The sequence below is a fragment of the Styela clava genome, chromosome 6 (genome assembly GCF_964204865.1).
Source record: "Styela clava chromosome 6, kaStyClav1.hap1.2, whole genome shotgun sequence".
NCBI classification, from domain to species: domain Eukaryota; kingdom Metazoa; phylum Chordata; class Ascidiacea; order Stolidobranchia; family Styelidae; genus Styela; species Styela clava.
Genome location: NC_135255.1, coordinates 2,107,131 through 2,119,061, shown reverse-complemented (window position 1 = coordinate 2,119,061; position 11,931 = coordinate 2,107,131). Strand labels below are relative to the sequence as shown.

The 11,931-nt window shown below is 33.9% G+C and overlaps 1 protein-coding gene across 2 annotated transcripts; it reads left to right on the top strand.

Annotated features, from left to right (window-relative positions):
- The first annotated feature begins 2,549 nt into the window (after positions 1-2,549).
- On the top strand, positions 2,550-11,631 carry LOC120330845 (transcription factor E2F2-like). Of its 2 annotated transcripts, XM_078113637.1 has the most exons (10): positions 2,550-2,708; positions 3,149-3,296; positions 3,557-3,664; positions 4,475-4,647; positions 5,159-5,317; positions 6,311-6,470; positions 7,047-7,157; positions 7,730-7,883; positions 8,285-8,310; positions 9,368-9,423. In XM_078113637.1, the coding sequence occupies exons 1-9, from the start codon at positions 2,623-2,625 to the stop codon at positions 8,287-8,289; spliced, it is 1,104 nt and encodes a 367-aa protein (XP_077969763.1). In that variant the 5' UTR covers positions 2,550-2,622; the 3' UTR covers positions 8,290-8,310; positions 9,368-9,423. The 2 variants fall into 2 exon arrangements, with proteins under 2 accessions (XP_077969763.1, XP_077969762.1); XM_078113636.1 differs by lacking the exon at positions 8,285-8,310 and having other exon boundaries at positions 9,368-11,631.
- Positions 11,632-11,931: the final 300 nt, after the last annotated feature.

Here is an 11,931-nt window from a genome sequence, read left to right as displayed (position 1 = left end):
ATTTGCAATAAATCTTTCAAAACTCCACAAATATCGATAGAGGCTGCTGCACACCTTCTCAAGCTGTAGTTCAGTGGTTGGCGCAGTAAGACGCAACCGATAAGCCATTACGTGCGTGCGCAGCTGCCAGAATGCAACGTTTTGGCGTAGTTTCGCGGCGATGCAAGGGGTATTTCAATAAAAAATACAGAAAAAATTTGATTTAAAACAAGCCCTTGTTTTAAAACACGATTTTTTTTTTAATTGATGAAAAACGAAACCCTACATGTATCGATATCGAGGGTTCGTACTAATTTGTACAATAGTGGAGATGGGGGATCTCCGTATAATCATAATGTTGTGCTAATGAAGTTTCGTTTTTAAACACATAAAACAAAGGTATTTTCTCATGGATTCATTTTTATTTCGACCCACATCTCCTATGGCAAGATATAAGTATAAGTATATTCTGATTTTCATGCAAAAAAAAAATCATACACAAAACACAAACAATGAACAAACAGAAGATTGAGAAAATCTGGGAAACTGGCAAAACCTTTATAAAGGTTTAATACATGTAAATATACATGCGCCAGTTTACCCACATTCAACACACAAACATATATTCAAAATAAAAAAGACAAAGACACGAACGGGTATCGATCGGGCGTCAAATTTGTGTAACATAAACACTCGGTGGGTCCCAATTTATAAATGCACTTTAATAAATACACTTTGATAGGATGGAATGCATGGCTATGGTATGTGTGTCACAACAGTGCTTTTCCTACAAAAATATGGTATAAAAAACACTCGTTGACGTAAAATGGTGATGCTGTAGTTCAATTTCATTGCAAAATTAACACAGTTATTTTCATTGTAAATCGTATTGTCAAATGGTGAACCTGAACATATATACATGAATTTTTATTTCAATTAGTATTGTAGGCTACCCTTATGGTTAGCCGAATTTCGTGAACGCACACGCATCAATGCCAATCGATTTTGTACTGAGACCTATTTTAATTTCATGTCACTTTTACACCGTGTGACCAATTAAATTTTCCAACTATAGGCTACAATCGGTTTATATGTTTACGAAGAGAAGCACGTCGAAACAAATAACACTGTATATTCAGGGCGTGCTGGATCTCTAAAGAAATATGAATATAGTCTGCTTCTAATAAGAGAATGCTACAATAGTGGGTTTACTCGGGCCAAAACCCAACTTATTGTCAACGGTAATATTTCTGTGTCCCGCCCGCGCGAGCATTTCGCTCGTCTGGTTGATAGGATACATCGATGTTGCAACGGTTCCTCCTCCGAAACGCCCTCTTTGCGTGGCGTATATGCCCGATATTATAGAAAGAAACTGTGCCGCGGGAAATTTGATGTTTCTTTCGCGCGCTTTGGCGGAAGTCGGCTTTACGCATCAGCTGATTTTAAGTACAAATTATCTTCATTTGGTATACTGCCATACGCGGACGTATATATTTAATCATACGACGTGTTTCATTCTCCAGTTTAGTTCGGAGAAGTAAAATACGGAATTTTAAGGTTGAGAATGACTGCTCAGCTCGCCGGGAGCGTCAGGGGCGCATATTTGGACAGTATCATATCTTTTATTTACGGTTTGGCGCATGCTTGTCTTTTTCGTGGTTCGTATTGGACATTCGAACTCGAATTAGTGCAGTAGTGAGGATTCGATGTCCACCGCCTGCGGCCGATACAGTAGTAAGATAGATCAGTAGAATGTTGTATCGCACATGCCATTCGTTTTCTCTCTACGGGGCGTACAAAGAAGGAAAGCGGGAAGATTAGAAGATATCTAGTTGTCGCGTTATGGTACATGCGGTTTGTAAGTTGCATAAAATGCACTTTCGGAGATAAGATAAAAGTAATATTTTAAACTCCGCCATGGCTGCATTGTGCAAAAAAGTTCAATAGGCAGATCGGGTACCGGTACTGCTAAGCGGTGACGAAGACTTTAATTGCATATATGCAGATATGGTAGAGAAAGCTGGAATGCGCAAACCTGCAGGCTGACCGGTATTCATGGTGTTACTGCTGTACTGCAGCACTGTATTTTTCGGTGGCCTAAATGCTCAAAGCACAGAAGCAGTGAAAACAAATGTTCCTGGGGGGGAGGATAGGAATGCGGATAACATGGCCTAATCATGTGACGAACCTCGACCTCTCGTCCGGTTATCAGTTCAATTTGTGTATTGGATTTGTTAGCCAGTTATTTGTTTTCAGATGCATAGACGTGATGGTGGAGTACCGTAAGCCATAACATATCTGAGGTGCGAGCGTATCCTGGGTGGTATCCCTAACGCTTAGCACGATGCGGCACACCGCCGGGCCCAAATTCTTACTTTTATTACTGTTGTATGGCAGGACTGTCTTAGTTTTCCAATCAAAATCCGTTAAAAAAAATACTGAAATAGGACTGATAGGAGAAGATTCATAATTTGACAGCTTAATGTTGTAATGCAGTAATGATAATGGTGAAATGTGGTTTGATGATAACTTCAGATCTTTGACTGACTGATGGATTCATTTTATTATACTATTTACCTTACCACTTTCAGACTTCTATATTTGTAGAATTTAACTATTCTGGAGCCTTGTTATCACATAAAAATGCAATCCTCTGAACCCAGGGTTTTCTCAGCAGCGACTGCAAGAAAAAATTTGATAAACAATCTTGCTTCACTTCAACCTGAAAGGTTTGCAAAATTACATTTCTAATACAGTAATATGATTGTGATTTGCTTTGCATTTTTTCAAAAACCGGTGATGACCACCCAATTCCGGAATTCACCCCTAGCAGTCATGACTTGGAAATTTCGTCTTGATGCCTTGCATGGTTCATTACTTACCGAATTCTGGAATCTCTAACCTGCATCGAGAAATTATTTTATTCTACTTCAAACCAGTTGGTTTAAATCAGTCAATTCACTTTCACCCATTTTAATTCTGTAATTGTACCGGTATTGAATAGTGTTTAGTGATTCATAATTGTCTTAGATTTCTGCACTTTGTGGTTTGGTCGCAACTTACCTACTGTGTAATTTGACGGTTGCAATCACATTGCTCCTATATCTGTATATTGTTATCTCTAATTTTACGATGCCAACCGCTATAGCATTATCTTTTTTGTCATCAGGGATTTTTCGTCTATAAATTTGGAATCGTTTGGAGCATGGAGTCCTTTGGCAGGAACATTCCCAGGAAAAAATATGGAATTGTCTGAAATTCTCGGGATGACCCCGGACACAGAAAATATTGTGGCAAATAAGAATTGTGGATTGCAGGTTTACAATATATTTTATAATAACTAGCTTATTATATATTTATAATTATTTTTCTTGAGGTCCAACTTCTCATCGAGGTAATTATGAAGAAAGCTGGACCAATGTCTCGCCCTACGATGGGCAATATGGTCATATACATGAGGATATGTGGCATGCTACTTGTCATGCTTAATCATCTCACACGCTGACATGTGTCATAATATAGCGTATTTCATCTTCCATAATTTGAAATACTATTATATTCAATATTTTTTCCATAGGCGAAGAGGAAACTACAGCTTGAAAGTGGTCAATATTCAACCGATGTTTTCACAATCGAAGAACAATCGCATAACACAGCTTGTTATGGAACCCCACAATCTGCGGCGGTATGATGCTCTTTATTCAAGTATTTTATTTATAAAGGCTTTGAGGTGTAAGCGAGATGAATACTTGCTTACATGCAGTGTAATCGGTAAGGCTGGGAATTTCAGGGAAAACGCTTTAACGGTTAACCGGCTAAAATTAACCAGTTCAGCATGACGTTTTACGTAATAATTTATAATAACTTCAGCTTGTTACGTCACAATTCTATAAAGCCATTTCGCGTGTTCTTATCCCGGTATTGCTCAAAATTATTTCCGAATCGAGATAGTTTCATGATTGCTCTGCTGCAAGAGATAGGCAGCGTGGTTCAGGCATGTGGAAGTATTTTAGAAACCCCGATTCCGTTGTTTAACGTCATTTATGTGACAAATTTTCAGTGTTCGATGTTCGAAATCGACCGAAAACTGATTCTGGATTCATCATTGTCAAATTTCCATAATCAGCAATCTTGGTACTTTCAATCTCCCATTATTTTTAACATTTATTGAGTCCTTACCCACCCAGTTAGTAATATTCTTTTGAATTGAACGCCACAAGAGATATATTTGTGTTGACGTAATCATATTTGAAGAAATTGTACGGTATAAAGATGATTTGTACCTGAGATGTCAGTTAACGGTTAAAATAAATCGTAACCGTTAACCATCTGAAATCGGTTAACCGGTTAACCATTTCCAGCCCTAGTAATCGGAACTTCCTTCTGCATTATCATTATTGCTATAAATGATATAGTACAACCAAATATAAAACATACTAATTCTCATTAATAAAAAGTGTTGATTGATGTCAACATGGTCTTAATAATATATTAGGGGAAGCGATCCTTGCAAGAGGAAGATCCATTCAAAACACCATTGAAACAATGCCATAGAAGTAATCATCTTACGACTCCAAATTCAAGAAAACGTCCAAGAACAGTTTCATTTGGAAAATCTCCAACAGATAAAACCAGATATGATACATCCTTGGGATTATTAACAAAAAGGTATTTACTAGCTTGTACACTCTTATATGTGGAATAGGATTCTTCTTTATTGTTGCAAATAACTAATCATTTTAATTCATTTGAACATCTGCGTGGCGGAAGGTCATGTAGATATTGCAGTGCAAGAATCATAGTTCGTTACATGATCTCACAACATAAATATTTGTGTTTGGATACTTCTTAAATCTGAAAGGTAATTTCACACTTTTTTCATGAGAAAAAAGCTATGCATTCATGTGGAAACTGTCTACAAATGTTGACTTTTATGTCTCATGAAATGTGAAATTACCTTTCAAATTCATGAAGTATCCAAGTAAAAACTTATTAAAACCACTGGTATCAAAATTATATTTGATTCAATATGTAAAATTTGAAGTTTTGTGAAAATAAGCAACACAAAAAAAACAATTTTATACTTGGATTTAATAAAATATTCAATCATGTCTTGTTTTGCCAAGATTTTAATTTCAGTAAATACTAAATTTTCTAATAGTAAATACTATTTTTTCAGATTTATTGAACTTATGCATGAATGTGAAGATGGAATACTGGATTTGAACTATGCAGCAGATAGATTATCTGTGCAAAAAAGAAGAATTTATGACATTACAAATGTGCTAGAAGGAATCAAATTAATAGAGAAAAAATCAAAGAACAATGTACAATGGTTGTAAGTATTGTTCTATAAAACCAATTTTGTTTTATAAAAAATGACTAGTTGTGAAGACAATTGGTGTGTTTTTATTCAATCTACTTGCTCACCTACAAAACAATGATTTTTACATTTCTTTCTATATTGGTGAAAACTTGATTTCAAGCCTATTTGCAAGATCACATAAATCTATTAAGAGCATCTTATTATTGATATCCCTTGAGTTAAGTTTCAATGTATCTTGTTATATATATACATCCTTTTTATTATTTTATAACATAATTTGTGCTTAAAAGGGTTTAAGAGTAACTCTTATATAGATTGAGTTGTTTAAATAACTTGGGAGGATTATATTTGATTCAATTTTCACTAATAAGGAAATGACCTACTTGATTAATTACAAGGAACTTATATGCTCTTATCAAGGATGTACCTTTTCCTTTTTGTATCCTATTTTTATCATGTAGATGTGCACTGCACGTTCAATGTATCACATATCTGTCGGACTTTAACCTTAACTTGTAGTTATTATTCTGACTGTCATTCGATATCTTTGGTTTCATGTGATATTTATTTTAAAGCAAGGTCGCGTGAACTTTAACTTTTTTTATGTTGATACCAGATCAAACATGTATATTGAGCAATCCATGGGTAACATTAATAAAAAACAAACACTAAAGAATGACGAACTGACCCTTTTTAGTCCGTTGACCTACGATCAGTTTGTTGTAAGATGTCTAAATGTAAATAAATGACCATGTTCAAACTTGAACTTTTTTAAAATTTGTACCATCATAGTAGGTAACTTCAGATTACTATGCGCTGGCTGTTTTAATTTGAAGTAACATTGGTAATGGACTAATGGTGTTAATATCTTTCCAAATATCAGTCAGGATGTATATATTGTAGAAATAATTTTTAGGCATTGTTGAACCTCTGCAATAAATATTACAGGTAGATTACAAATGTACAGTTTGGAGAAATTTCCATTAAATGAAATATTGCTTTCAGAATACCAAAAGATTCACCAGCAAACGCAGCTACAAATAAAATCATTCATGATCACAAAGAAGAAGTTCAAGCATTACGAGCTATGGAAGATAGATTAACAGAATTGATCGGACATCGTCAAGTTGAACTTGAACATTTATCAGAATCAAATTCACAATATCCTTTTCAGTATTGCTTTTATACTATGTCTAATGTTTTTTATCTGTTTATTTAAGGAGCTGATAACAGCAATATCACAATAGAAATCTGTTTGTAGTGGCACTGGTTAAATATCTGGAGTCTGGAATAATATTAACAAAAGCATGGTGTAACACTCCCACCATTCAGAGAATAATGTGATGCAACAAATAAGATTGATTTTGATAGCAACTTTTTCTTACGTTTCCATGCCTTCTCTCCGAACCCAGGCGCTGAAAAAGCACCCACTGATATGTTGGGGGCTACTATTTTCCGAGATCTTTCCTATTTTGCATCACTGACCCAATTTATTACACCGTGGGTCACGTGGCTGAAATGTGGTTTGAAGTCAGTGACTGTGATGTTAACTTAGCTGGATGCAACTTTATAATCTACAACCATAGGCCTTCGAACCCACGAAACAAAATGAAAATTGGTATTCTATGTATGGCCAACCTTTTTCCAACATTCAATAACTTTTATTAATTAATGGGTTAGTAGATAATTGTAATGAATTCAACCTACTTTTCTTTAACCTTCGATTTCTGGAATCACATATTCATATGTGACATATCAGGATATTCGAGGTATATCCAGTTTCAAAGATCAAATTGTCATCTGTATAAAGGCACCACAAGATACTAAACTTGAAGTACCTGATCCAGGAGAAGTAAGTGCTTACTTTGAACGACTCGGGTCCTAACTTATCTTGTATATGTCAACATACAACACTATAATATGGCATAAAATAATCAGCACTACTGAATTCCATTATCTTTGTTTATTGGTTATTAATACACAGCCTAGCATATAACAATACTCCACAGTATTATGATATTTTATTTGTTCAGTTTTGCTGTATAAATCATGTTTAGTTCGGTCTGACTAATTATATCATTAGCTGTCAATGACCTCAAATTTACTCATAAGACTTGATATTTTTAACACTTTTGTTTTGAATAAAAAAAAATTGTCAATAATGTAAGTTATTAAAAGAATTTTTCTCACAATTCCCTCGCTGTAAGTAGCTAAATTTTGACTGAAATCTTTGGCATCGATGAAGTTCAATCAATTTCAATAAAAAAATTTTGATTGTGAATTGACTCACGGCAATAAATCTATTAATAAACTTATCCAACATATAGTAGCAGCTTATCCCTCAATGCACTTGGTGAGTTAATGACACTTACTTGCATGCCTGGAATTTCATGTGATTATTGATGTATTTATTTTTTTTTTCAGAAAATCCAAATGTTATTGAAGAGTACGAAAGGAGAAATAGATGTTTTCCTATGTCCTGACCCGATGGATTCGAAATCACCAGACAGTAAAATAAGAAATGCCGTCGATGATGAAACCAACGCATTGGGATCTGGAATTGTTAATGCACCAAAAGGTAATTCTAATATGAAGCATTTCATTTGCATTATCCTGACTTTTTTTTGGGTTATCATGTATGTTCCATTTTTGTGGAATTCTCACACTTCAGTGGAATTCCTAAAATTGTTAATTTTAAGAGATGTTAGGAATTTAGGTTGCAAAACTTAGAACAGTTATACTGCAGAATTCTTTTTTGTGGCAAAACTATTTTTAATTTCAAGTAGTAATAATATAATTATTTTTACAGAATAGCCAAGCATTTAAGATATATAAAGTTGCAGACAAATTTCAGAATTTCTTTCAGAATTTTTTATCTGTTCAATTATTAAATGGTCGTTACTTATTCTGATATTTGATATTAGAATTCTGGTATACAGTATTTCTAAAAATGTGAATCTCGTTTTGGTCAATTTGCAGGATAATCTGTTGTTGATGCTGATAAGGCAAGTTTGTTGGTTGTGGTATGACTGAATCACATGACCTTTTTTGGCAAAAAGCAATTTGTTATTGGGGGTGAAACCGCCTTCACCAGAATTTATATATGTATTTGTAATTTGGCTCTCTGATCTGCTGCCTGCTAAAAATGCTTTTTGAGTTCTGGTCAGAAATTTTGACTTGGAGAATTGAAAATTTCATCCCCTGTTTCAGTGAATTGGAAAAAATAATTGGGACTCTGTCCAGATGTATAGATAGTGCTACTGTTCAATAAAAATCTCCTCTAACTTAGATGAATTTGTTGTTAGTTGAGGTGTTTGTTGGTTTATCTTAAATTAAGATAAAATGAAACAATGTGGGAGATGTCTAAATCACTGCACCAACTAGGACATTGGACATGCATAGAATGACCATAATAATATACATTGCTAATTTCAATTCACTGAGCTTAGTGTGAGCCACTTGTATTACTGTGAATCTAGCTTGATTTTAAAACACTTTTCACATTCTTTTCTTATTGAATTCCTTATGTGCCGAATTGGTGGAGGTTTTTGTGGTGGTGTTTGTTCAAGTTATTATTCTTTATATTCTATGCTATCATGTTATCAAGAATTGCAAAAAAGAAGTCTGGATTGTTCTTAATAAGATGTCTGCCTCATTTGGATCATATAATGAATCTAATATAAGAGCATAGTATTGAATATCACGGTTGCTATTTTCCATAAATTTTCATTTAATAGTTTTTCTAAAAATTCATGTTTTGCATAGTAAGTCATTGAACTCGTTTGTGTCTTTTCGGGAGTTTTTCACTGGTCTTTGCCGCAAAAACTCATTGTTCTGTATACAGTAACTTTGATCATACCCATCTAGTACTCAAAAGACTGTAGGTTCGGATAATCAAATTTTGCTTTCTTTGCTTGATATGTTAGTTTGCATGGTTTTGCTATTGTTAGATTAATTAATATACAAACCTAAAACAATAAATGTTTATATTTATATCAATTTTGTCCCGGGCATTTCATTAATTTTGTCTTTACCCTAAATTAATGTTATGAAATTTCACAGGAAAATCGGCACCTTCAGATCGCTATCAATCAGCACTAGTGGCTCATCAAAATATTTCTCACACGATCGAAGAAGGACAATCTCTTCTCCAACAAACTGAAGATCAATACAATTGCATTGTTGGTGATGATTCAGGCATTGTAGATTCTTCAGCAACGTCCTTTCTTATTCCACTATCACCTGCCTTGGATGAGTCTTCTTACTTATTTGGACTTGATGACAGCGAACCTATTAGTGACCTTTTTGACATAACAGAAGATAGTTTACAATCTACTGGAGAGAATGATTTCATTCTGCAACCTGTTTCTCAACATACCATAAAATGCTCTGATGAAATACAAATGTAATTTTGTATTGTTCAACAAATAAAATTAAACGGAGATTAGGGTTTCAGTTGAAGTGTTTAATAATGCAGTGAAATAAATCTCATTTTGTACTAATTAAATGCAGCCCCAGTGGTTTTTCTCAGTCGCAAATTGCAAATACAGAATGTTCCTCATTGCAACATGGTGTTGTCTGATTCCCAATAATGAAAAAAGATTCCATCCAGCCAAAGCCCATATATAATAACGTTATAATCTGAGTATTGAATAAAATAAAGGTAAAATATTGCACAAACCCAGTCTTGAAATACTTACATTTATTTCTTCCTAAAGCCCAGATTCGCTTTAGCTCTGTGGTTGGGTCACTTCTATCAATATGAAGTGATGGGTGTTTATATTTTTTGTTTCATTTTTTTGTCAGATTTTAAACTGGATGTGTTGATACCCATATGGTGAATTACAATATATCATATTCTACAAATAAGTTGACTTTATGTATTTCATGAAAGGTTACATGAGTATGTTCGGAAGTTTTTTTTTTCATCGGTGATCACATATCATTGTTTGTTTTGTATCAATTTCGATACATAGTTTGATCTAAATATTTCTTATCAATGCCTCCTATTTAAGGAGAGCCCCCGATGCGATGATGATTTTAAGCTAATGCAATCTATTTTCCAGAATATTTTCAATTTATTATCGTGTTTATAAGCACTGCCTTTTTTTTTAACAGACGAATAATTGAAGTACATTAGAATAATTGATGACTAAGTTGAGTATATGCACAATGCTTTGATGCGTTATTGTCATTACTGCAAAATAATATGAACGAAATATTCTAAATTTTTTCTGATATAGAGTAGTATTGGATTTAAAAATAAAGATTTGATGCTGCCTGCTGTATTATTGAACTGCACTGTTGATATATCAAGGTGGATATTGCTTGTTTATTGCCATGATGCAATTGTTTTTCTTGTCAGATTTTATTGTGTTTATTTCTCCTATTGTTGGATTTTCATAATTAACTGTCTAATCTTTAATCAATTTTCATGTGGGTAATTCAGAAATTAACGCATAGAATAATATTGTATCATTTTATACTTTGTAATTCTCGTAATGTTGAATTCCTGAGTCAGGGTCTATAACAGTGGTGGGTAGTTTTTGACCCACCTAGACTTGCGGTCCATGTCAACGTGACATAAAAAGTTACATTTTATGAACAATATTCACAATGTTACAAAAGCAAAAACAATAGGCCTCTTGCCAAAACTAAATTTAATCACAATCTCAACAAATAGAGGTATTTTTTAGCTAAAACTTCAAAATTTGGTTATAGTTAACGTTGTGGCGGCATCAAGCAGGCCAGATTGAATTACCCAACGGGCTGTAGTTTGCCCATGTCACGTCTAACCTGTCAAATTTGCTTTTTGTTTGGATAATCTGCATTCTCATTATCCGCATTCACCCTGCCATTATCACTTACTACGTAAGTTCCGAAAAATCGCATAAAATCTCACCAAGTTTCGATTAACAAAATTCTTATACAAAGATTAATTTGTAGTTGAATTGCTATGAAGCTTATTTGTCATGTAGTATAAAGTGTCGAGTGTGAGGTTAGTTAAGCTAACCTAGTAATGACTATCCCCAGATATGGATTGAGTTCGTAATTGATCGTTGCCAATCGGGAGTTTGAGGATTGTGATGAAAAATTCATTTATCTGATCTTTACTATTGGTAAAATGTTACCAGTTCATTCAAGTTCTTTTGTGTGGAATTATTAGTTCTGATAATTGTGTTTCCATAAGTTGGAACTGGAATAATGTTTCTATAAAACACATCGCATATTTTCAATGCCTTGGTTTGTGTTGTTTTTCATTTTCAAAATTTTTGATTGATTTTTAAACGTTTCTTAAATAAATGCATCTTGTTATTGTCACAGAATATAGGACTCTTGAGAGTTGTGAGATAAAGGAAAACAGCTTAAAGATGTAAACTTGGATTTGTATGTAGCAGGGTCGTATATTTTCAAACTCGTCAACGACAGTTTAGCGTTTATTAGTCTGTTAGAAAGTTTATCATTATCAAAGTTCGATTTTCTAGAGTTCAAATTTTTCTAATAACCTGAAGTTAAAGTCCGAAATTTTTCAAGATAGGAAGGGGGGCTATTGCAAACTAAACAGCCCTGAATAAAAACCCAAGTCACAAAGTTCAGTGACGATATCTACTTACCTTATGAACAAG

Coding starts and splice junctions, on each gene's coding strand:
- LOC120330845 (XM_078113636.1), top strand. CDS start 2,623: ATGCAATCCTCTGAACCCAGGGTTTTCTCAGCAGCGACTGCAAGAAAA. Junction 3,665..4,474: donor GAACCCCACAATCTGCGGCG/GTATGATGCTCT, acceptor ATAATATATTAG/GGGAAGCGATCCTTGCAAGA. Junction 7,884..9,367: donor AATTGTTAATGCACCAAAAG/GTAATTCTAATA, acceptor GAAATTTCACAG/GAAAATCGGCACCTTCAGAT.